A 25,810-nucleotide genomic window follows, 5' to 3' on the forward strand; every position below is an offset into this window, starting at 1 on the left:
GGGGTGCGATCCCCAGGGATTAGGTTTTAACTCTTCTCCTGCCATGCCACCCTCTAGAGCGATGCCGAGAGGTTTAGCTGAGCGATTTCTAGTCCACAACAAGGATACAGAAATGAGAAAATGTCTTTTGTGGCATTAGTTGGCTCCGGTGTCCTGCAGGGAAGGTGAGATGACTCCAGCACCGAGTCACACAGGGCTGGGCAGAGTGTGGACCCTCACAGACCCATACCTGTCCATTTGTGTGGTGCTACCTGATTTATTTTCTTTGGCCTGCAAAGCCCTGAGCTGCCTCGATTTGTTGGTGATCACTGAGGTCTGCCCAAGCGTCTGTGGGTTATTTCTACCTGCATATACGTTAGCTCCGCAACCAAGATTTGTGCTTGTTGCACTAAGCCCTATCCCTACCATCTTTGGCTTGAGGACCTTGGCATCACATGTGCAAGCCAGGAGGATGAAGTGCCATTCAATCTCACACAACTGTGTAGTTCTCAAGCGGTTGTTTGCATGATTGCCTGCTGCCCTCCCAGACAAGGAGACCCAAGGAGGATGGTCCTCCTTGGTCTGACCCAAGGGAGCCAAGACATCATTTCCCTTTGCAGAGGGCAGCTTCCAAGATGTGAACCTCAGCAATACCTACAGCTACTACATGATCCAGGGGCTGCAGCCTGGCACAGAGTACACCATCACCATCAACCCCATCTTTGGGGATGTTGAGGGGCCAGTGGTGAGCGGAAAAGCAAAGACAGGTGAGTGCTCTGCAGCAGGGGTGGGAGCCAGCCCAGGCAGACACAGATGGGGGTCACGCTGTGCTGGCAGTACAGAGCTGGTGTCATTTGTAGTCACCGCTCTGTCTGTCATCTAGTGCAGAAAGCAGTCTGGTTCATCGCAGCTTTCCGGGGCCACTTAGAAGCTGTCAGGACCTTGATGCAATTGGCCAACTTTGCTCTGTTGCAGTGGCATCGAGCACCATCCAGATGCTGAAAGTGAGTGAGATATCCATCAACAGCGCTCTGGTTTCCTGGGACTCAGTTGCTGGGGCCACCGGGTACCGAGTGGCTTGGGGTCCTACACCAGGTAAGATCCTGCTCTCCTCCAGCCTGCATCACCTCCACCTCCTTCTGTAGCATGGGAGATAAGGCACTGGGAACCTCAGGGATGCTGGACATAGGGGCAGGTCCAGCTCACTAACTGCTCTGAGCAGCCTCTCCCACAACTTCAGGGCATGAACTGAAACCAGAAATTATTCCTGGACCTGACCCTCAATCCCAGCAGGCAGGGTCCCTGCAGCAGCTACATCCAGCCTGACCCCAGCCCAACACATATCCCAGTAGGTGCAAGAGTCCTACAGCACCTTGCCTGGTCATCCAGCGCAGGGGCTTTGCAACTCCCTGGAGATGCTGGGGAGGGGCAGAGCACACGTTGGAACCACCCCAGACTGCACCACATTACTGTGGGCCCTGGATGTGAGAGGTGGTTTCATTCCTTCGGTTCCTCTGAGCTGGTTTGGATCTTTTAGTCATTTCATTCCCAGAGAAATAATCATAGGAAAACTCTCTCTTGGCCCAGCGCATGTACGGGTGTCCTACAACAGAGGTTCAGCTGGGTCAGAGATGGACTGCTGGAGAAAACATGGCATCTTCTTCAGTATGCAACAGAGCTGCTCTCCAGACTTTTCAGTCTTTATCCTCTTCTATTTTATTTTCTCTCTCCCAAAGAGTTCTTTGGCAAAGACCGTCCTCGCCAGCTGGCCCTCAACAAGTCAATCACAGCCTACCAGCTCCGCAACCTGGCCCACGACACCGAGTACGTGATTTCCCTCTATGTGCTCTTTGGCTCGGTGGAGGGCCCAGGGATCACAACCTCAGCCAGGACATGTGAGTACAGCCAGGATGTTCAAGTAGCTACCACAGCACACAACCTTTGCGTGGCTGGTTCAACCTTGTGTATCCCTACAAAGCCCTTACACCGTGCCTCCTGCACCCCACTCTCATCATCTCATGTTGGGGGCACGGTGGTGGTGGTCCTTTGCCCTGCTGACCTGCTGTGCCTGGTAGCTGAGACCGTGAATCCCAAGGGCTCTGGGTTTTCTGCCTGGGAGTCTTCAGATGCAAACTGGAGCCAATGTGCTCTGCAGGGGATCTATTCATGTGCCATGGGTTTGGTCGGAGCTTCAGATATGAACTGCCCAATCTGCACACACTGAACTTCCAGGCATCCTGAAATCCAGAGCAATGGCCACAATCTTCAATATTGTCAGAGTCCAGCTGGAAAAGAGATGAGACCTGGGTAAATTCTGCTGTAGGGAACTATAGGGAGATAAAGGGAGAGAAACATCCTAACGTGGTCCTTTCTGCCTGGTGACAAGGTCTGTCCCCGGCCTCAAAGAAGGGGGGACTCCAAAGGGCTGTGCTGGAAGATCAGGTTGCCTGGACAAGGGGCAGCAGATGCAAATTCTTCACGTAAAATGAGGAAAGACAGTGGTCTAGTTGATGGCCAGAGCTTGTCCTCCCACGGCAAACTTCGAGGTTGCTGCATCTTGGGGGGGGAAGGCAGCAATGCTGAGCGTGGTGATCAGAAAGCAGAGGTGAGATTTGTACAGTACCAGATGTATCCTCAGAGAGGTTTAAAAGTGGCAGAAGATGACTAGCAATTCTGGAATACACTATGGAGATAATGGGCTGACCCTTGTGAAGAGTGGGCACAGGCGAACACTGATGTTCAGCACCTGTGGGAGCTCTGGGTGGATGTTTCACCCTGCAGGCAGTGTGGGAGCACTGGGAGCTGGATTTCACAGCTCCCTGGATCCCTGCACTGCCTGTCCTGGGCTTCCAGAGATGCTCCCACCTGGATCTAGCACAGAATACACTCCTCGGTGCTAAGGGAGGTAGGAGGTACATGTGGCCCAGACCTCAAGCAGTGCAAACCAGTATCTCACAAGGTGAGGACGATCAGACACTGAGGACAAGCAGAGATACTGCTTTTAACTCTTTTACATAATTTTGGCCTCATTATACTGACAACGAGGAGCCCTGTTGGACAGTAGTCTAATGCTGTCTTCGCCTTGCAGCTCCTCTTGGCTACGTCTCCAATTTCAAGGTGATGTCCTACACCAGCACAAGCCTCTCTCTGGCGTGGAGTGCCACAGCAGCTGCCACCAAATTCAAAGTCACCTGGAGCCCTGTGGGAGCAGGCAGAGGTGAGGAGAGAAAAGGTGCGCATACTTGTTCCTGGCAGAGACCCATGCCGTGGCCATGGGAGCCACCTTTCCAAACTTCTGATCTACTGCCTGGGGTAGGAAAGAGATCTCACTATTGAGAAACATGGTCCTCAGCCCGCATCCGTTGGCGATGGCTCCTTCCCTGTTGGTATTTGTGCACTTCTAAATAGAAGTGAAAAATAAAGATAATCCCCAAAGCTCTGAAACAGTGGTACAGCAAGGAATGGCTGTTTCCTTTGGAGGGGATGCCACCAGCCTCACTGGTGAGCTACAGGCTCTGAAATATCCCTTTTTTTTTACAGAGAAACAGGTTGCCAAGACTCAATACCTGGACAGTAGGGTGTTGGCTTACCGGATTGACCACTTGCTGCCTGACACCCTGTATAAAGTCAGTGTTCGGGCTGTCTTCAGCAAGACCGAGGGGCCGGAGGTGACTCTGACGCACCACACAGGTATGTCCTGGTGGAACAACCCTCTTTATATTGGGAAGCAAAGGCTGGATTCCTGATCCTGTGCATTGCGTGTTGATGGTGGACCGACATGAGTAGCCCTCATAGCAAGTTCTGGCAAGTTAAACAGGCTTGGCATGGGTAGGCAACCCTGGATGTATTAACACGCTCCCCAGTCTTATTTATCCACAGCCATGTCAGGAACGTAGGAGCCTCTCTGCAGGCACCACTCAGGGTCAACTCACCAGCATACACTTCTTATTCCCGAGAAACACTGGGACTTTGCCTGTCTTCCCCTGCCCATAATTACCATGAGATGCTAATTTTGTGACACATTATCTTGGAATTGCCTCTTTAGTTACAATATCTTGACCATTCCCAGTAGATAAAGGCAAACATCACTCATGATACTGTGGCATCATGCGACTTGATTGATGCTGCAGAATAGGCAGATTTGGAGATCAAGGGGTGGAGAAAATCGGGGGTGTGGAGCCAGCGCTGTGGTTTCAGGGAGCGCTAGCGTCTGGCACAGGTGAGCAGGCAAAAACTTTATTGCCCATCTCAACAGCTCAAATTTCACGATCAGTTTAGAGAAACACGCGGCAGTCCAGGCTGAAGATCTGCCAACAGTTATTTGCTAAAACTCCACCAGTTCCCACCAGCTGAGGATCTGATCTGATTCAGCTTCAGTTTGCCATTCCTTGATTTTGGCTGTGCCTCTTCAGACTTGGGATCCTGGGTCCTTTCAGTGTCTTTTTCATGTGAGTTCATCTGAACCACAGTTCCCGGAGGTGTTTGAAGATGCATCTGGATGATCCGTCCTCTCTTGATCCCCTCCTCATGTCCCTGTGTCGTGTCACCAGAGTTTGGTGCAGGCAGGATGAGATCCCTCAACTTAATTGCAGAGTGCTCCTCTCCACGGATTCATTAGGAAGTGCAGCCCGGCATCCCTGGATAATGTCTGGAAAGCAGATATTGCATAAATATCCAAATCTTTCCTCAGTGCCATAGCTTAGAGCCATGAACTCTGTGTAACTTGGGCTGTTACTTCAGACATCTCATCCTGGTTACTTTTTGCAGCGTCTCTTGCAGACTCCAACCCCATCCAGACCATTCAAGATCTGAGGATTACTGACACTGGCGTAAATAGTTTGAAGCTGTCTTGGAGGAAGCTTCCTGGGGTAACTCATTATAAGATATCCTGGGTGCCATTCAAAGGTAAGCATCCTGCTCTCTTTATGAGGTGCGGTATGAGGACAGGGCACAAGGAACCCCAGAAGACAGGAGCTTAGCTCAGCTTCTTCCTTTTCCCACTAATGATCAGGGTAGACGAGGACTGTAATGTCTACAGGAGCAGGTTGAAGCTCTGTAACTGAGCCAGGTTTTAGTCACTAACAAAGATATCCATTGGATATAGGCATAGTTGGGATTTGGCAAGTCAGAGAAGTTGTTCCCTTCCAGCAGCGTATGTGATGCCTTTGTGACCAGATCTCTCACCTGCCCATGCCTCAGTTTCCCCATATGCGAAATGAGCACATAACACTCCTCCCTGGCAAGGCCCCATAAGATACGTGGGAGTAAACTGCTATAACAATCATTGTTAATAGCAATTACCCTGCCTTTTCTCTGTAACACTGGGGTTTTTTGAATGGCTTCTCTTAGGTGGCTTGGAAACCTCCCAGGTGGTTGCAGCAGAGACAGTCTCCTTCACAATCCCCAAACTGAAGGAGAGCACCACCTACACCATCTGCATGTCTGCAGTGATGGGGGGACGGGAAGGAAGCCCCACACTCCTCACAGCCAAAACTTGTGAGTACAGAACCACTGGGTGAGGACAAGAGCATCTCCACATTAGTGCTGGGGGCTGTCTCTTCCTAGGGGCTCTGATGAGAGGTGAGGATGGAAAAGAGCAATACTGGCTGTTAGACACCCTACTACTTCTCAGGTCCCACCAGCCAGCATGCCAGAAAACATGCATTGGTCCTTTCTTCTTATTACTGAGAAACACTGGGACTTTCCCTGTCTTCCCGGGCCGATAATCACCATGAGATGCTAATTTTGTGACACATTATCTTGGAATTGCCTCTTTAGTTACAATATCTTGACCATTCCCAGTAGATAAAGGCAAACATCACTCATGATACTGTGGCATCATGCGACTTGATTGATGCTGCAGAATAGGCAGATTTGGAGATCAAGCGGTGGAGAAGATCGGGGGTGTGGAGCCAGCGCTGTGGTTTCAGGGAGCGCTAGCGTCTGGCACAGGTGAGCGGGCAAAAACTTTATTGCCCATCTCAACAGCTCAAATTTCATGATCAGTTTAGAGAAACACGCGGCAGTCCAGGCTGAAGATCTGCCAACAGTTATTTGCTAAAACTCCACCAGTTCCCACCAGCTGAGGACATGATCTGATTCAGCTTTCTGGAAAACCCCTAAAGTGCCGCAGGGACTCCTTCCTCTCACCAGAAACGTGGTATTTAAGGAGGCAGAAGCTCTCCAGAGCTGTTTGCAGGCTAAGGTGTGTTTCCTGGCACACACATCTTTGCACCCTGAGGTAGATATCATCTGAGAGACTCACCAGCAGCCGGAGCTGTGGACAAGTGTAGCAGAGATGTGCTTCATGCTCATCATTTCTCTGTCTGGACTTTTTGCCTTTGATTTCAGTGGGGCCAGGATTTGAGCCTCCCAAAGGATGCACCAGCGTCCTTTTAACTCCAGCAAGCTCTCAGTGGTAGCTTCTACCCACCCTAAGCTTTGTTTCTTTCTTCTCTAACAGTGGATTTACCCAAAGTGACCGAGTTCACAGTGCAGGAGGCTGCAGAAACCAGCATTTTGCTGACTTGGACAACGGTTCCTGGGGCATCCACGTACCTATTAACATGGCACTTGTCCTCAGGTAGTGTTTTTTTGGTGGGGGAAGGAGGGATGGTTTGTAATTTGGTCTCCTCCTGTGTGAGCTGCCCCTTCACCCAAGGGGATTTAAGGATGGAGCATGGACATGGCTGGCTTGCCCTGTGGTCTGTTTGATTCAATACCTGGTCTTAAAGCCAGCTGATGCTGCAGAAGATGCAAGTGGCAGGTATTAAAGGGGAAATTTCTTTCCACCACCAGCCTTAAGTGGCTGCTGTCTCCTTCAAATATCATGACTTGCATCTCCAAGTGCTGCCCAGTTTGACCTGGGGTAAATGATGCCGTCAGTGATGGCACCAGCACTGTTCCTGCTTTTGAACCCATCTGGACCTTGTTTAGCAGGAGAACAGAGGGCTGACCCTGGGGACTTCCATACATCATACCCCTTTATCTCAGCTTCTTCATTTGGGTGAAAAAGAGGGGAAAAAATGGAAGCTGGCCCATTGAGGTAGCTCACAAGATGACCCATCTGGCCATTGCGAAATTCTTAGAGGAAGGAAAAGGAGACTTGAAAATTGCTTAGAAAAAAGCCTGCTGGTTGGCATTCTCTGTGTCTGTTCCTCTAGAGTCACCACCTGTCCATCAGGGATAGTTGCAGTGAACCAAAAAAAGGTTGATTTTTGTCATCCATACAGCCTTAATTCCTATCTGTTTAAAAGCTTTGCTATATAGTAAATAGCTTTTAAAACTTTCTTAATAATTGCTCACAATTTCTAGTGTGTATTTCCTTTTCCAGTTGATTTGGCCTTATGGGATTTACCCTTTTAAACCACCAGCTATATTATATTTTCCTGGAGTGGGCTTAAACCTCTTTGAATATAGCAACTTTCCTGTCATTGCTGCTTCAGCCAGTAACTTTTTGCTAGGGATCAGTTCATCTTCACAAGTCAATAAAGAAAATGGATCTGACACAATTCCCTTGCATTCCCTGCAGTGCTTTTTGAGTTACCAGGTCGTCAGCTTTAATTTTTTTTAATTCCAAGGACATTTTGGTATTGGCAGCTTAAGACTTGCAGCATATGTCACTCAGGATGAAGTCTCCTGTGGTAGCATCATTTTTTTGCTCTACATATTATGGATGAGTGATCAGGGAACTGAACATTTGGTTCTCTAGGGTGATTTAAGTGATCTAATGCAACTGTTCCCCTCCTGTGCCATGCTGTTAAAATATCGATCCATAAGTATTCAAAAATCATTGGTTTCAGAGTTGTCAGGGGCTCAGAAATGGATAATACCATGTCTGACAGTCCCCCTGTGCCCTCACTCAATCGATCCTTCTGAAATAGGTTTATAACTATTGATTTAACATTCCAATCAGATGAATCTTGCCACCATATTTCAATAGTACCAACGAGATCAAATTTATGCTCATAAGTGAGTAATTCCAATTTCTCTTGTTTAATTATCCAGGCTGCCAACATTAGTCTATAAAGGCAATTAAGAATTTTGTCTTTTTTTTTTTTTTTTGTCTCTTGGTGCCTGGATTAATTTTCTTCTCTGCAACTCGATTTTTTTCTAAATGAGTATTCATTCATTACCCATTTCCCTTGCCCCCCTTTTAAGCTCATTGAATGCCCTCCTCCCTGCCGGCTGACTCTAGCCAGCCTGCCCTACAAAAGATTGGGTCCCCTTCTACGCAGCTTGAGGTGGTCCCAGCTGTAGACCTCCTCTGTCCAGTGTTACACAAAACCAAACCCATGTATGTCAATGGGACTCCATCCAGACCCAGCCTTCCTCTCCCATTTGACAGGAGGGACCTTGGAGAAGTTCACCTGGATGTTTCCCTCCTCTCTCTTTTTTCTGCTTTCTCTTGACTGTTCTTGGAGCACCGAAGTCATGGTTTTCTTATCCACCTAATCAATAGAAGCTCATTTAATCTTGCATTTGCACCTTGAGCCTCACAGTCTCTTGTCCCTTGCAAAACATCATCAGCTTCATTCTTTGTAGAAAGTTGTCCCCAGCAAAGACCATCTTCCTTCTCCAAAGGCTGCCGATTTCTTCCTGCATGTGCTTGCCAGTCTTGTGGTGGGCATCCCTCCCTGGGTATGATCCAGGTATCTCCCACCTCAGTCCACCATCAGAGTCTTCTTACTGTCCCAGAGTACGAGTGTGGTAACCATACACTGTTTCTCATTGTGTGAAAGAGGCGTTATGTGAAACAAAGGGGTTTAGGGCTACACAACGGCATGGCTGCAAAAGGAAAAGTAGCTAAACTTGCCCATTTGGGGGTCTAGGCAGGCTGGATGGGTGGTGGTGGGCTCCCATAGGTCTGTGTTTCAGCAAAGCTGTCAGCTGGTGTTTCCTACAGCGAATCTCTTCAGAGAAGGTAGCATGGCATCTAAACCAATTCTTATTATTTTGACTTGCCTACCCAAAGGGAGAGGAGTAGAAGAGTTTGAATCAAACTGCAAGAGGGATTTTTTTTTTAAAAGGAGCAAAACCTCCCTTCCAACATTTTTTGGGGGTAATTGAGAACATCTAATGAAAATGAAACAGATTATTTACACCAATTTAATTTCTTTCCATAGAAACTAAGCTTTTTTAATTTTTTTAAAGAGAAAATGCTATTTCAGAATGAAAAGGTGCAAGTTTCACTTTGAACAGCACCAAAACTCATCATTCAGTATTTCCAAAATAAGCCACTTATAAAGTGTCAAAACATTATTATGACATTTTCCCAGATTTTTCCTATCATTGTTTTAGATCAAAACTATCTATTGTATGCGACCAAATTTCTCAAGTAAGTTTGATTTTATTTTTCAGCAAACTTTCCATTCATTAACAAAAAATAATCCTGTTTCAATACAGGCTAACCGCTGCAAACCATTGGTCTATCACAGAGCTTGGCCTCGGACGCCACCCGGACCAAATGCTCTCTCTAAACATTTGTACAAATTCCCATTTTCTTTTCCTGTTCATGTACTCAAGAACGCCCTTGTCAGACACAACCAACCTTATTTCATCTGGTTTAGGACCTGACCATTGCAGTTTGCAAACACATCTTACCAAGAGCCTCCGCTCCGAAGCCCAGGACTCGTCTCATCCCCAAGCTCCTGTTTGCCAAAGGTGGTGTCATTAGAAGATGCGATGCTTCAGACATGGGAGTTATTCTGAGTTTCTCTGGCTCCCAGTCAATGCATGTTTCTTCCTTTTCCACAGCTTCTGATCTTTCCCAGGAACTGTTATCAGCAGCTTCTAGATCATACCGAGTGACAGGACTGAGAGCGAAAGAAATGTATGTGTTTTCTATAAGACCGGTCTTTGGAGGTACGGAGGGACCAGCGACAACACTCCTTGGGCAAACAGGTATGAAGGCTGGAGTCTTATGTTGCAGTTTTACCTACGTAACTGCTACTGCGGCTAATTTCTTGGCTTCTCTACCCTTCTGATGCTTTGCTAGGTAGAGGCATCATAACTAAAAGGTTTAACAAACACCTTTTTTTGTTTGCCTCTTACAGTGGGACCCCACACAGATTCACCTGTGCCGATCGCTCCAGTGACTTCTGCAAAACTGGATACGATGAGATCCCCATCCATATCTCCTAGCAATGTGGGGACTACTCCTCTTCCACTGGCCACCACCACAAAGCTACCACCAACGCCAGAGACCCCACTATCGACCGCTGTAGTGTCTGCACTGCTGACAACTCCCCTTGGGCCAAGTGAGTGTGTATCCATGTGTGATTTGATGACAATGTAGCAGTAGGTCAAAACCAGCAAGAACCATGGCCTTCTGCGATCTCAGGAGCCAAAACTAGTCTTTATTCATTGAGTAGTGAGAGTGGACAATGTCAGGGAAGGGGAAGACACAAACCCCATAAAATGCAGCGAAGCTCTCAGCACTACCCTGTGGGTGAAGGTGCTGCCTGCTCACTCGCCGACACTTGGCATCGCAAGAGGTGTTTGTGCTTGGGTTTGTTTTGTTGCTCTGAACACAAAGAAACGTGCTTCTGCTTTAGGACCCCCAAGCTTACGGAGATCCTCTCTTTCCTCTGCAGTCTGCGGCAAGTTCAAAGCAGACATTGGGTTCCTGGTGGACGAGTCCTCGAGTATTGGCCAGAGCAATTTCAATAAAGTGAAGGATTTCCTCTTCCGGATCATTTCCTATTTCCCTAAGATTGGACCTGAAGGGACACAGGCAAGATTTTGTTATTCTGTTTCCTAAAGGTGTTTTCTTTCCAGGTGTTCACCTTTTGCTCACCCCTGCAATGACAGCAGTCTGCTCACACACATGTTGTGGCTCAGAAAGGTTAAGTGTTTTGCCTAAAGACATGTGTGTGTCCAACAAAGACATGAATAAAAGTCTCCTAAATTTCAGCCTACTCCTTTGGATATATTTCCATTTCTTGGTTATTTTTCCAAGAGCGAGTCATCAGGAATAAAGCAAATCCCAGACCTACTGAAATGCTGTCTAGGTTATGGAGCTCAGGGATGTGTCAGGTGTGGGTCCCCCTCTAGGACCCCGTTTCTGCCTGCATCCAGACTGCCAATGGGTGGAGAATGCAGGTGGGGGCCTAGACAGGAGATGCAGCACACACCAGCATCTGCATCCTCCAGACAAGCAGAGGACCAGATCCCCAGGCCATGCTGTGAAACACCTCAAGGGCAAATGAAGCCTACAGCATTAAGCACCCACTCAGCAAAGCCAACTGGAAGACTCAGTAGATAATGTCTTTTGGAAATAATAATAATAATAATAATTTCTTCTATTTTAGATAATTTTCTTTCATTAATTAATGTAATATCTGAACTAGCCCTTTGAAAGGGTGACCTGCTTACTTTCAGTTGATCAGGAAATGGGGAGCTTCTTGCATTCTTTACTTACAGGTAGTCTTGAAGGTGTAGGCACATGATGAAGTTACCCTGGGGCAACAAATAATTCTGGGGAAATGAAGACATTTTGATTTAGATGGATATAGTATGAGCTGAGTAGCTGGCCTCCTTTTGTACTCAATGGAGATCAAGGGTTTCATTCAGGAGGGAGGGGAGCTGCCGTGGGAGCTGCTGCAGCAGGAGGTGCTCCCACCCAACCACGAGCTGCCTAAAGTGCACAGGTCTCCCATCAGTCCTGTGCTGGATCCACCAGCCTGTGCAGAAATCTCTGATGCCCTAGAAAGTCTGAAAGAGTACCTTGCCTATGCTTAAGCATATGGATTGTGCCCTATGTGCCTGCCAACCTGACAGCCATTTTTGTGCCTACTTTTAGTCTGCAAGAAACACAACCTCTTTCCACTCCTGTTGCACTGCAACTAGGTGTATTATCTAGCTCAAGGCAGTTTATTGAGTGATGGCACATTTGCTGTGTGCCTGAGCCCTCCACGGTTTTTAACCCCCTTTTCTTTGGCAGGTTGCTGTTGCTCAATACAGCGAGGAGCCCAGGGCAGCCTTCCACTTCAACCAGCACCAGGACCGCAACAGTGCCCTGAAAGCCATCAAGGGACTGAGCTATGCTGGAGGCAACACAAAAACGGGTGCGTATGGGTGCGCTGCACACATGGGGTGGACCTTCTGGACCAAGACAGAGGCTGGAGACCAAGGCCAGCATTTGTCTGAGTGTTTTGAACCCATTGACCTGGTTAGAAAGTTATGGCCCAAAGTTATTCGAAATTGGAGAACAGAGGATTGAATTTAGTTTTATTTCCAGGGATGGTCTTTCCAACTAGCCTGGTGTCCTTTATCCATGTCCTAGTTTTATTACTGGGTTTCTTTTCATTATTTTATAACCTTGCTTGCACTTGAGGGAGGTTTGTATACCTGGCTTGGAGACAAAGCCCATAAACATTAGGTAAGGATAGCTGATGCTGAAGCATCCTTATTGCCCACTGTATGCACGTTTTAATCAGCAAATTCCAACAATTATTGTCTTGTTACCCTCACAACAAAACAATGCGCCCCGTCCTATTTTCATGGTGTGTCATCACGTAAATGTCCTTGTTCACCTCTGTTGTACAAATAACACAGCTCTTCATTAGCTCAGCATCTTGGAAATTCAGACACTTCTCTTATGTAGTTAAAAAGCTCAGAGACAGACAGCACTTTCCACCTACTTGTTCCCATCAGGACAGTAGGGTATACCTGGTTCCCTGAAGGTACATGAGAAGAAATATTAAATTGAAGGTAGTTAGTTTTAACTTTACCCTTTTTAAATCGCCCTAATATGTAATATTATATCATATATATATATATGAGATATATATATATATATAATATATAATATTTAAATCGCCCTAATATGTAAATACCTAAATGTATTCCCATCAGTCAATATAAAGGGAAGCCTTGAGGCACCCCTATATGTTAATTGAAGGCTTATATACCTTGTCCTGGCTCAGGAACACAGAAAAATGGGGCTGATCAAAATACAAGAAGTTCGATGGGACTGGTTAGGGAAAGCAGGTGTGACACCAGTCAGATTGCAAATTTCTAGTTAACCTTGCCTCTAATCTTTCTTTTTATGGAAGTTGTGTCAAATTTTACCCTTCATAGGAGTCTTTCCATACTGTTTTGGGGCTTCTTAACCATTTCAGTTTTGGGAGAGAGGTCTTTGTGAAACTTTCCTGGTCTTTCTAAAGAAGTTTGGAAATGAGAATTCTGTGGGTTTTTTTTTCCTAAAATGCACGGAAAATGCTTCAAATCTCCTGAAATTATTTTTTTTCCTTTCCAAGACTATCTGCTCGATTCAGCCTGAATGACTTCAGCCTATCTGATTTACTACTGTCTTCCCTCCAAAGCCGTTGCCCCATGCTAGGGGCTACTATCCATTTATGGGGCCACACTGAATGCCCTTTTTTCTCCATCTGTGGAAGGAGACCCACAGTCCCCACCTGCAGACCTAACAGGCAGATTTACACCATCCCTCTCCATGTTTGCCCAGGTCGTGGTTTAGCCTACATGCTAAAGGAGATATTTCAGTCCTCCAGAGGGATGAGACCAGAATTTCCTCATGTCCTGGTCCTCATGACTGATGGGCGATCCCAGGATGATGTGTTGCCACCAGCCAGAATAGCCCATGCTTTGGGTAAGAGTTGCCCTGTTACGTTTCCCTGAGGCCATGGTTCTCCATGAATTTCCAGGGGGTTGAGGGTGGTACGTTATGTCATGTGTGCACTTTGAGTTGGCTTTCTTCACTTCTTCGTGTTTTCTTCTTTCTGTTCCTGCTTGAGTGTCCCAGTTTGCTATAACTCAGACATGGTGCTCCAGATGAGTTTTCGTGTGGCTACTGGAGTACCTAGTCCCAGCAGAGGTTATTAACAGGAAGATGATTGTGATGAAGGGTTTGGAAACTCTCGTCTCAAACATTTTTGCTCCCGTTGAGTGAGCGATGTGTTTCAGGGATCCGCCTCATTGCTGTGGGTGTCTCAGGAGCTGATCCCATTGAGCTCAACAGCATCTTGCTGCAGCAGAACCTCCAGAACGTTTTCTATGTCAGCACGTTCGATGACTTCCCCCAGATCCTCCGAGAGCTGATAGAAGTCATTTGTTCTGACCTTCAGCCTTCAGGGGCCCAGCTACCATCCGGGGAGGTGAGCTGCTTCACAGCCCTTTGAATATAAGCCAGCTTGCTTGGCGCAGGTCGTGCACAAGGTCAATCTTCTTCTCTGAGCAAAGTTTCAAAGCAAAGTCAGAACAGATTTAGGACCTGACCTCACTTACTGTCCATCCCTAGAGATAAGGAACAAAATCTTTGAAATCAAGGGAGTGGAACTGGGGAAGCCAGAAGCTTTGAAAGTTTTGTTGCATAAAGCCACTGTAGGGGCAGAGCACTTGAATGTATTATAAACTCATTGCCCTTTTCTAACTCTGGTCATTGGGTCATTGGTATGGATGTGAGCTCATCTGCAGAGTATCTCCAACAGTGATATTTTATGGCTGTTTCAATGAAAAGGTTGGTGATATAAAAGTGCAGCGACCTCTTGAGACCTCTTGAAGGTTGGTGTTTGATGTCTGGTTCCAAGGCCTGGAGGATCACTAATGTAAGCCAAACTCCATGCTGTAGGTTGCCAGACAGGAAGCCAACAAGCAATTGCCATTTGGTGACACAGAGAGCAAGCCACACATCCCTGAGCCATCATCAGCTGAACCACATATCCAAAAAGGAGAGGAGACTTGTGGTCCCTGGTGTTTAAAGGTGAGAATTAGTATCTGTTCAGGGGATTATATTTCAAAGAAACATTAATCACTGGTCTGATCAGGTCACTTCTCATACCTGTGTGGTGTGCAGTGGAGTTATATCAGTGTCAAGACCTTTAACTTTGGAAACCATGTCCATGTTTGGGGAGGTCCTCCTAGAAGCTACCACTTCAGCATGGGAAATGCAGCAGTCTCCTGTGCTCCTTCCGAGCAGACCAATGAAATACAGGTCTTCCATAGATCCTGCTTAATATCTGCCAGCCCCGTGCAGATGTCCCAGATGTTCTGTGGCATCTCAGATAGCTCTAGACTCCATGTGAGCCACTGAACAGACCACCGAGCTGCTACTGCTCCTTACTTCAGCAATAAAAATGTCAGGAGGCAAATCTACCCACTCCTCCTACCAAGCAGAAAGCCAGAGGACATGAAGAACAGTAGGACAGCCCCAGAGCCCACATGCTGGTCTAGTGAGTTTACTGATGTGGCTGTAGCTAGCAAGTCTGAACAGTCTCTGTTGGCTTCAGTGGAGAAAATGAGAGTCTCCATAGTAGTTGGTGGACAGCTAGTCAGTGCGGTCAGCAAAGTCTGGTCATGCTTCAGTTCATAGGTAGGTGTCCACACTGGCAGAATAGCTCAGATGGTGATGTTTATGCTATGGCAGTCTAAAATTAGGTGAGATGACTGTGGTCCATGGATGGTTGAATAAGGGTCTTTATTTCACCTCTGCCAAAATCCTTTCCACGTTTTCTCCCATGAGGGAGAATTGCATTGACACTACCCTGAAGTCTTGCAGATATGTAACCAAGAATATTTAGAGTCTGTCGGAGCCAAAAAGAAGATCCTGAACTGTAGATATAACATGGGCCAAGACTTCATGAGGCATCAATACACTCCCTGACTGCATTTTGTCCTCACACAACTCTGTGTTCTCCATCCTGTTCTCCCAATTTCAAGACAGAGGCCAGAGACATGATAAAAAATGCATGATCTCCAAGGGGCTTTAAATAGTCTGAGGATATGAACGAGTCTCCTGGATGGTCAACGTTGCTTCTTTCTTCTGTTGCATAAGCCGAGAGGTGTGCTAGTCTGTATTGCATGGTCACTCTGGTTTGGGTTTATTTGCCATCCTTTGGCAGACAATAATTTCATTATCTTTTGTTCTATTTTCTTTTTCCTTTCAAGAGCTTCAGGGGCTCACCAGCTTATGGAGGCTACGACCCATACAGCTTCTCTACAAAGGGAGAGAAAGGAGAGAGGGTGAGTCCACCAGCATGAACCATCCACTCAATTAATTTGCAACTAAATGATTAGAACCAAGGAAGAGATCTAGCAAAGAATCATCTTTGGATCTTTTATGTTGGTGTTTTGATATATCCTGCTCCATGCTAGCTTTGCAAATCAGGCAAAAGGGAACCGACGCATGTGTGTGTATGCTGGCAATTGGGGATTCCCTCAAGCGGTACAGAAGACTGGTGCTGCGTGAAGCTGTTTGGGTTTGCAGGTCTGGGACCATAACTTGCATGCTGTTACTTTCCATATATTCAGGGTCTGCCTGGGAAGGACGGCATTCCTGGGCTGCCGGGCAGACCAGGGCGGACAGGTCCTCCTGGTCCCCCTGGACTCATGGTAAGTATTTGTTTTAAAAAAACCTTGTCAAAGTGCCATTTAAGAGAAAAGTGATCATGGTTCTCAAATCTCTCTCTCTCTCTCTCTTTCCTGTTTTGCAGGGTCTCCCTGGCATCCAAGGTGATACTGTAAGTATTTTGAATGCAGCAAGGATCATCAATACAGTGGGACCCTAAAGCTGTGTTTTTCAAGCTGAGCAGGACAGGAGAACCAAGTGACCCATTTTGCCTTTATGAGGGGCTATTGCTATCACCAAATAGATCCAACTAGGTTTCCTTCTGTTCAGAGATCTGGCAAATAATGCAATACAACATGGGCACATTTCTAGCCAAGTAACCCTCCATGAACCAGAGCTGTCCAGTAAAAGGCCAAGGGCTATGAACTCTGCCTTCAGGCATAGATAGATAGATAGATAGATAGATAGATAGATAGATAGATAGATAGATATTTGGAAAAGGACCTGGGGTTATTGGTCAACAGCCAGCTGAATATGAGCCAGCAGTGTGCCCAGGTGGCCAAGAAAGCCAATAACATCCTGGCTTGTATCAGGAATGGTGTGGCCAGCAGGAGCAGGGAGGTGATCGTCCCTCTGTAGTCTGCACTGGTGAGGCCGCACCTCGAATCCTGTGTTCAGTGTTGGGCCCCTCACTCCAAGAAGGACATGGAGGTGCTGGAGCATGGCCAGAGAAGGACAACGAAGCTGGTGAAGGGTCTGGAGAACAAGGCTGGTGAGGAGCAGCTGAGGGACCTGATCCTCCAGCTGATGCTCCAGAAGAACACAGGTTCTCCCATAAATCCTGCATCATGTCTGCCAGCCCTGTGCCTTGAGTACCTGGGGATATCTCAGATATCCCAGGACCCCCATGTTTGGGCATCTGGGTCAAACTGCCAGTGTCTGTGATGAGGTAGCACCTATAACAAGGGTTGTGCCATTTGTGAGCCGTGGTTTGCATGGATCACAGGGGTCCAACACAAACAACTGCAGCCACTGAAAGCTCCTTCTGACTCCTTTGCCTTCTCCTGGTGGATTAAAGAAGCAGCAACCCCTCATTCCTCACAGCTTCCCGTGGTGCTTGAATGTACTACACTGTCACTACATCAGGTGTCCATCCTACATGTACCCATCACTAGAGAGGGACATATAACACACCCCACGGGTGACACATATATTTCTCATCAATGTTGGGACCAAAATCCACTTCTAGGAACCTATTTTCATGACCACATTAAAAGTGAACGAAATTTTATTGGAGACAGGCCTGTAACTTGAACATCCCACAATGATGGTCTTGCAGGTGCTTTGCTGTTTAATGCCGCAGGATTTATTTTTAATTCCAGGGATCTCCTGGCTATCCCGGACCAGCAGGGCCAAAAGGAGACAGAGTGAGTTTCATTCCTGGGTTTCATTGGGCAAAAGCCATTGTATTGCTCTGATTTCTAATTTCTAAGCATTTGTACAGTGACCTTTGGTGAATATGAACTTCTAAGCTATTATGTAACTAGCCCTACACTGCTAGTCTTCAGCTTGGGGAGTTGTCCTTCAGCTTTGCTAGGAGGAATCTAACGTCTTTATGGAGAAAAGTGGTCCATCCTTATCATAGGCCCTTGGCACATTTCAGTTGGTTATTTGCAGAAGGAGGTATTGCTTGGTTGGGTCATTTTGCCTTTCTGAGTTTCCAAGCCTGTTTGCCTACATTTAGGACACAATAAGGTAAGGCTTCAAGATCAGTTGTGGGCAGATCCCAGGAGCAGTTGTCTTGTCCTTCCCCCATCCACTGATGCACGTTCCTCCTCCTTCCTTGCATCCACCTGAGCTGTCTGTATGGCTACGGATCAGGGAGCAGATTCTGCTGAAAGCCAACCTCCTTTTATTCCCTGGGATTCATTTTCTGCCATGCCAGTAAGCAGAGCTCATGTCATGGCTATGTGGTTTCTGGTACCTCTGCAAAAGGGTTGTTGCAAGCAGGGAGTTTGGGTTTGCAACATAGGGAGGAGCTGTTTGGTTTTAAAGTCGTTTATACTGATCATGAAATTGCCCCTAAATTATGAAACTGCCTGATTGCACCTGGACCTTCCAACGCAGCTAAGCACAAGTCTTCCTCCCCTTGTGTGCAGGGCGAACCAGGCTATGTCCTAGGAGGAGTGGAGGTGATTCCTGGACAAAATGGACAGCCTGGGCCCCCTGTGAGTATCATACCCCAGGTGTGGTGGACCCTCCAGCCTCTCAAGGGCTGGCAGAGAAGCAAAGGGAGCTGGGAGAAAGCCCACGTCCCTCCCTCTCCTGCTCTTCATTGTTGCAGGGACAGAAAGGGCAGCCGGGGGTTCCTGGGGTAGCAGGACCACCAGGTTTACCAGGGCCACAGGGGCCACCAGGGATCTCCATCAAGGTGAGCATGGTTATCTGAAGCGTGGTTCTGTGATGTTGTACTACAGAAAGAGGAGACCCAGCATAGTCCAGGGTCCCTGGATACTCTGTTCATTCAAGGGCCCTGGGAACACACATTTCTTCTCTCCGTCATCGGATTCTCCCATTGAGGCATAAAAGGAGGAACTCTGCAAAACGTTCCCATCATCAGGGCCCTGCTGTTCAACACAGCAGGAATCGATGATGAAGCTTGAAAAGGTTACAGTCAGCCTTGTCTGACGTGACCAGATTCAGTGGCCACTAAGACTTTTCCAGCTCCAGGTCCCTAGGAAGGTTGTGTGGTGGCTGGAGTGAAATACCCACGGTCACTTGTGCTGTGCACAGCCAAAACCAGACTGATGGTTGCCACCAAATGCCTCCTTGCACTGAGGGTGGGTCAAAAAGTCTCAGCTGAGATCAAGAGACCTAAATTCCTCTCCTCTACCCTAAGGGAGGGTTATCACCAGATTTTGCAGGTTGAGGTTTCTGGAGCATGCAAGATATCAGACACCTCTACTAAAGCTCTGTGTTCCCTTGGGGGTGGGAGTTTTGGTCTCTGGACTTGTCAGCCTGCAGGAGCTTCTTGCTGGGACTAAGTTTAGAGGGGACCCCCTCTCTAAATTACAACTCCATGGTAATTCTCCTTGTCTTTTGTGTTTCAGGGTGAACCTGGGGATTCAGGCATCAGGGTAAGTACCTGAGATTGGCTTTCACTTTTGCATGTGACAAGAAGCCTTTTTTTTTAATTATTTCTAAGCTGCCCAATAGGCTCTGGTTTCCATACTTACCAGATGTCCATCTAGACCCAAAAGGACTGCTGGGACACACAGTAAGACTGTCCTGTGCTTCATGCAGGGCCCTCGCGGGAGGAACGGCCTCAAGGGTGACAGAGGAGGTGTGGGAGAGCCGGTGAGTGGTCCACCGATGGCCAGTTACTGAGGAAGAGCTGCCAGCCACAGTGGGAAAGGGCTGTTGCCTTTGGGATGCCCTCTGCCACCTGGAGTGGTTGTAGAAGGACAATGTCTACTGCCAGTTCTCATCAGTTGCCACTTCGGGATGCTTCACTCCACTGATGAGGGCTGGCAGATTAAGCAGGGCCAATTAAGCATTTCTCACTTTGTCAGCTTCATCCTGTTGACCCGTCACTCAGGAATTGCCAAAAGGGAAATGTTAGAAACCCAGTAAAGACATGAGATAACAGCCTTTCGTTTTGCCAAAAGCAAGGGCATGCTCTTTGTCACGGCACAGAGCAAAGCTGTGAGAAGTGCATCCATCACTGTGCTCACCATGATGATAAACTCTGTGGTGTAGTCAGTCATGTTGGCAGATGATAACAAATATCGCCTGATGAAGGCTACTCCAAAGCAATGGTGATTCACCCTCGAGCCCCCACTGTCTCCACCACCCATGGAGCAGCTGAGTGTAACCCTGCTCCTTCCTACATCCCACCCCCTGGTTGCAGAAGGATGGAGAAGAGCTAGGGCAGGTCCAGAAGAGGGCAAGAAGGTGGATCAGAAGTGTGGAATGGCAAATGGACCGAGCTGGCAGCAGATTCAAGGCAAACAAGAGGTGGTTCTTCACAGAAGTCCCACAAGGATGTTTGGGGTGTAGGAAGTTTGAGTTCAAGGGGAGATAAGAAAAAAACTCCATGGAGGACTACTAGGAATAAAAGAAACCACATTTGGTTTGGGAATTCCCTTCATTACAAACGAATGAAACCCAAAAGATTACTCAGGAACTGTATGTATGTCCTGTTCTTGCATCCTTCCCAAGGTGCCTGTTACTGTCCATCATTATATATGGGTGCTTTTTTTGTTACCTTTGCCGTACTGCAGAGCTGTATTCCATAGACCAGCCTTTTTCATATGTCAGCATTCACCATTTCTACACCAGCAGCATCATTACTATGGTCAAGCTTACAGCAACACAGCCATGAAGAGCCACTGGAGAAGGCAGCCACTCCCAAATCAACACAGATACCCAGCCTCTGTCTTCCCATGTAACAAGCAAACACGTATTTATTTTCCCTTACTGAGTAAAACCAGTGATCTATAGCTTATTTGTGGGAAAAAGGAAATTTGGGAATACATAAACACCTCTAGAAATCCTCAGTTGCAAAGGAACTGGGCACATCAGGATATACATTTCTCTGCTTGTGTCTCTGCAGACTTAAAAATAACCCTTTTCTTTAGTATGATTGGTAACAAACAGTTTAGAAGAAGAAGATTTGATGATGTACCTTCCTTTTCAGGGGAAACCTGGCTTGCCAGGCCCTGTAGGGCTAGATGGTGTTCCCGGACTGCCTGGACCAAGGGGAGAAAAGGTCATTACTCATATCAGATGCTTACGGGATCCATCAGCCCAAGGGGGAGCTGAGAATAGCTGAGACAAAGTAATAGCAGGGTAGACAGTACAAATAAAGTGGAGGCATGTTGGGATTTTACCCCATTCTCCTCCGCTCCCTGCTTCTACAGGTTTGAGATGGTGCATGGTAGAATAGATGCTCCATCTCCATCCAAGCCCTTGTTTTTCTCACAGTCCTCGTGTTTCCACCCAGTGGAAGATCTCAGTTCCTGCTGTCAGGAGCAGTGTTTTCTCCCAAACACAGCCCAAGCCCTGGGTGGGGCTGCTTCACTGAATCCCCCACCCTGCTTCACATGGTCACTTAAAACACCCATAGAAGCCAGGTTTTAATTCTCTCCTTCAAGTCATTGTTTGCACCTTGCCTGAAGGTTGCTGGCTAGACATATGTCTTAGCCGAATGGTTACAGAGCAAATTTTTCCCCTCCTGCTTTGCAGGATGGCTAAGAGCAGAGCTCTGAACCAGATATCTAGATAGGACATATATCATGCTCTGCAATTTTGGGGATTGGCTTTCTTGAGAGCGATGCTGTGCTTACCTTGCAGGGGATGGCAGGAACTGGCATTCCTGGCACTGTTGGCCCAAAGGGGGAAGAAGGAGAGCAGGTGGGTTGGCAATTTTGCGGTGAGATTTGCAGCTAAAGACCCTTTGGAGGGCTCAGTGTCTCTAAAGTCTCCTCCAAGACCTCTTTTCTACGTTTTCCTTGGAGACTGCATCCTGTAGTTAGAAATGGAAAGGGTCAGAGAAGGGAAGACATTGAGTTTTAAAGTTTGAGCTTTCACTGTTTTGTCTGTTTTTTTCAGGGGGTGATGGGACCTCCAGGAGTACCGGGACCAAAGGTGGGTACTGAAATGCTGAACCTGAGTCCCTGTGCCTGGTACTCGGGTGCCAAGGAAAGCATCTAGCTCTAACCATCATCATCGGATGTGGGAATGTTGATTCCTTACTCAAAAGCAATGAAAGGGAATAATTTTACACATCAGCAGTCACTGTGGAAGTCATTGCTGCAGGGTGCTGCAGAGACCTGGAATGGTAGCAAGATGTGATATTTTAATAAAATAATAAATGGTATTTTTGTGGCCAGTGAGACTCTGCAGAACTGTAGTAGTTCATGTTAAATGTGTTTTGGGAGGAAGATGTAAGGAGCAGATTGTCTCACATCTGCGTTTTGGACACCTTCCTCCGAACCATCTAGGCCCAGATTCATTCCCGTATTTTCACTGGAGAAAGCCCAGCCCTGTGAGAAGTGATACAGCCCATCCTGAAGTTTGGGTTTTCTTCTGGAAGTGCCCATCTTTTTCCAACTGTTGGGGGAAAAGGAAACCTTGACTTGACCAATTCTCTCACCTTGCTTAAGAGCCTGGGGTCATAGGGAGGAAAGATTTTGGTGTCCTGGTGCTGCCAGAGGAACGGGACTGGACAAGTGTAGCTCCAGTCCGAATCTGGCAACTCTGCCATGAACCCAGGGAAGACGATGCATGGCAAGGACTGGTCAGGAAGGGACTCATGGCAGGCAGGAAGATTTTCTCCCAGCTCTTACTACTCATGGAGGTGTGGGAGTTCAACTCCAGGGCTTCTCCATGTGACAAAATACCTAGAAAGCTGCGGATGCAGGAGGAATCAGCTGATCTTGGCATGTACAGGGGTGATTGCTATAGGAGGAAGGAGACTTTCTGCTGAGCCAGGAGAAATGCCTCTCAATTCAGGTCTGAGTGGATGTTTGCCTCTTCCTGAAGGACCTGGCTTGAGCTCATGTTGAAGTTTGACATCAGAGAAAGACTCAGGAAATCTGAATTTCCCTGGTACGGGGAGTGCCAGGCGTGGGTTTAGGTGGTACGTAAGGCAACTCAGCATGGTCCCAGGTTGTTATGGCTCTTGGAGGAGCAACCACTTAGGACTGGGTTGTATGGCTCTCTGCATGCCCCCTTCTTCAGGTACCTCAGGATATACTCTTTGAGTTACTGCTGATGGCCAAATGGATCCAAGTTACTGATTTATTTCATGTCCGTTAAGCTCAAAAAATGTCCATGTTGACCCCAAAATAAAATATTTTCATCCTTCCAAGAGAGGTGGAAAATGAAGGAAAAAATAATATCCAAGGAAATGTTTCATTCGGCCCGAAACAAAGGAGTTTGCTTCCCTTCGCAGTGGTGCTTTTTTATTTCATAAAATAGAAGAGGATCTTAAATCTGTAAAGTCTTTGCAAGTGCTAACAGCCAGTTTGCTGCTCATGTCTTGCTCTTCGCAAGAGCAAAGACCTCCTTGAATTGCCCAGTCCTGATCCACACAAATACTGGTCTGTGATGGGTGTTTCATGGACTGCCCATGCAAAGCAATGGGGAGAAAAAGCAAAATTTGGCAGGGTGCTCCCTGGTGAGGTGACTGTTGACGTTGCTCATGAGCTCTTTCTGAGATGACAGCAGAAGGTGCAGGAGGCAATCACAGCTGCTCATTTTCATTTAGGGTGAACCAGGACCACCTGGGGAAGAAGAACTGATTGGGCCAAGGGTGTGCCTCTAAATTAATCAAATCAGAATGAAGTTTTAAAGGTTAAGATAAAAAACAGTATGTAAATATAGAACCCACAGTAACTGTGGGACCAGTATCTCACCTTGCTCCTCTTGGTTATGCTCAGCCTCTGAGCTAAGCCTGAGCCCACCCTGCAACCCCAGACCTGCACATATCTATGCTCAACTTTTCCAAGAGACTGTCTCATCTTCAGCTCTCAAGCTCCTTGGAAGGAAACAGTCTGATCAAGCTCAGGATAGTCCATATATCATAGAATCACAGAATCGTTAAGGTTGGAAAAGACCCTTAAGATCACCGAGTCCAACCGATAACCCAGCACTGCCAAGCCCACCACTAAACCATGTCCTCGAGCACCACATCTCCCCGTCTTTTAAATCCCCCCAGGGATGGGGACTCAGCCCCTGCCCCGGGCAGCCTGGGCCAGGCCCTGACAGCCCTTTGGGGGAAGAAGTTTTTCCCAATGCCCAACCCAACCCTGCCCTGGCGCAGCTTGAGGCCGTTCCCTCTCGTCCCATCGCTTGTTCCTGGGGAGCAGAGACCGACCCCCCCGGCTCCAGCCTCCTTTCAGGCCGTTGCAGAGAGCGATGAGGGCTCCCCTCAGCCTCCTCTTCTCCAGGCTGAGCCCCCCCAGCTCCCTCAGCTGCTCCTCATAAGACTTGTTCTCTAGACCCTTCACCAACTTCATTGCCCTTCTTTGGACACGCAATTTATACATAGAGTAATATATGTATCTTATATAGAAGATGATTATGATATAACTATACAGTAACTATATATTAAAATATGCATGCAGTTTAATATTAGGCATTATATATAAAGTATATGTAGTAATATATTTGATTATACAAGATATCTTAATATGTTATAGATACTATACAGGTAATTAATATGCAATATACAATATATAAATGCATGGACATATAACATATACTATATACTATATATATGACATATATGTAAAAATTTTTTATTATTATTTTTTATTTGCTTTTCCCCCTGCTTTCGTAATCTCTGGTGGAGGGAACACGCTCAGCGTGCCCTTCTGCAGCGTGCGAGCCTCCAGGCTCATCCTGCTCTGGCAGTGGAGCCTTGTCTTAACTAAAGCATCTTCTGTTTTCCAGGGTAACAAAGGGCAAGGTGGTGTTAAAGGGGAAAAGGTGAGACTGGTCAGCGCTGGAGCACAGAGTAGGAGGGGGAGAAGCGCTGGCTCTGTTTTCAGGCTCAGGACAGAGCAGTTGAGGTATCTGGTTGGAGATCCAGAGGGAGGGAAATTGAAGTCCCCCCCAAAGGCTTCTCCCAGTCTGGTCAGGTGTAACTGGGCCATGTAACCACGAGGTTCAGGAGTTCACTGCTACTGAAGGAGCTCTCGTGCATGGGGTAGACCTTGCACCAATGGTAAATCCCTGGGACAGTCTGCGGCTAGCAAACACTGACAAACCTTGAATACTCTTCGCCAGTCCATACTGAGTATTCACAGGTTGCTTTTATTGAGCCGTATTTCAGGTTTGCTGTTTTTACAGCTCCCCCAGCTGCACTTGTTCTGCACATACATTTGATTATAACCTCAAAGATCAAAAGAGATGGCGACATTTTTTCCGAAGAGTAGCTACGGTAGTGAAAAATGAAAACAGGCTATCAGTCTTCCTCGAGCCAGTGCACCTTGCAGGAGCAAGGCCCTGCAAGCACAGCGGGTACATGCACTTGCAGGTTCCAGCTCTGAGCAGAGCCCTGGGGCTGGGTTAGGCAAAACGCTGAACTGGTCTAGTAGCTCCCCTGCATCTCATGGATGTCTTCATGCCTTTTCTTGCTTGCAAAAGCCCATCTTTGATAGCTTTACCTGGGACAAGAGCTTGGTCTCCTGGCGGATGGCAACCAGGTGTGCTAGAGATAGACATGGGGGTTTCCATCTCTCACCCAAAAGCTCTTATAGCTGTTTGGCAGAGCTGTCTTGTAGTTACTGAAAAATTGGGCTGAAGAGCTTCCTCCTTCCCTCTTTCCCCCTGGCTGGGAGCTTCTCACTACAGCAGGGATCAAAAGTGCTGAATCTGTTTTCAGTCCAGTGGAAATTCTCTTTTGATGTCTTACAGGGACTCCCAGGACCTCCAGGGCAGAAGGGAGACCAAGTAAGTCAAACAGTAAGAGAACAACATGTTTGACTGGCTCAGGTGAAGGTTTTTGACTTT

General features: G+C 47.2%; 1 protein-coding gene across 1 annotated transcript in view; it reads left to right on the forward strand.

Annotated features, from left to right (window-relative positions):
• Nucleotides 1-25,810, forward strand: part of LOC309589755 (uncharacterized protein) — a gene marked incomplete at both ends in the record, with an annotated part of 100,974 nt that overhangs the window by 14,667 nt on the left and 60,497 nt on the right. Inside the window, 27 exons of the mRNA XM_082310235.1 lie at nt 600-746; nt 955-1,074; nt 1,716-1,874; nt 3,068-3,196; nt 3,520-3,669; nt 4,747-4,884; nt 5,329-5,475; nt 6,443-6,562; nt 9,736-9,882; nt 10,035-10,238; nt 10,575-10,714; nt 11,924-12,047; nt 13,451-13,594; nt 13,909-14,099; nt 14,573-14,704; nt 15,889-15,963; nt 16,252-16,332; nt 16,434-16,460; nt 17,671-17,715; nt 18,448-18,516; nt 18,633-18,719; nt 19,399-19,425; nt 19,592-19,645; nt 20,988-21,059; nt 21,644-21,703; nt 21,902-21,937; nt 25,715-25,750. Of these exons, the coding sequence (XP_082166361.1) occupies nt 600-746; nt 955-1,074; nt 1,716-1,874; nt 3,068-3,196; nt 3,520-3,669; nt 4,747-4,884; nt 5,329-5,475; nt 6,443-6,562; nt 9,736-9,882; nt 10,035-10,238; nt 10,575-10,714; nt 11,924-12,047; nt 13,451-13,594; nt 13,909-14,099; nt 14,573-14,704; nt 15,889-15,963; nt 16,252-16,332; nt 16,434-16,460; nt 17,671-17,715; nt 18,448-18,516; nt 18,633-18,719; nt 19,399-19,425; nt 19,592-19,645; nt 20,988-21,059; nt 21,644-21,703; nt 21,902-21,937; nt 25,715-25,750 (2,861 nt within the window). The remainder of the gene's footprint in view (nt 1-599; nt 747-954; nt 1,075-1,715; nt 1,875-3,067; nt 3,197-3,519; nt 3,670-4,746; nt 4,885-5,328; nt 5,476-6,442; nt 6,563-9,735; nt 9,883-10,034; nt 10,239-10,574; nt 10,715-11,923; nt 12,048-13,450; nt 13,595-13,908; nt 14,100-14,572; nt 14,705-15,888; nt 15,964-16,251; nt 16,333-16,433; nt 16,461-17,670; nt 17,716-18,447; nt 18,517-18,632; nt 18,720-19,398; nt 19,426-19,591; nt 19,646-20,987; nt 21,060-21,643; nt 21,704-21,901; nt 21,938-25,714; nt 25,751-25,810) is intronic.

This window comes from Platalea leucorodia (assembly GCF_965183815.1).
Source record: "Platalea leucorodia genome assembly, chromosome: 4".
Taxonomy (NCBI): domain Eukaryota; kingdom Metazoa; phylum Chordata; class Aves; order Pelecaniformes; family Threskiornithidae; genus Platalea; species Platalea leucorodia.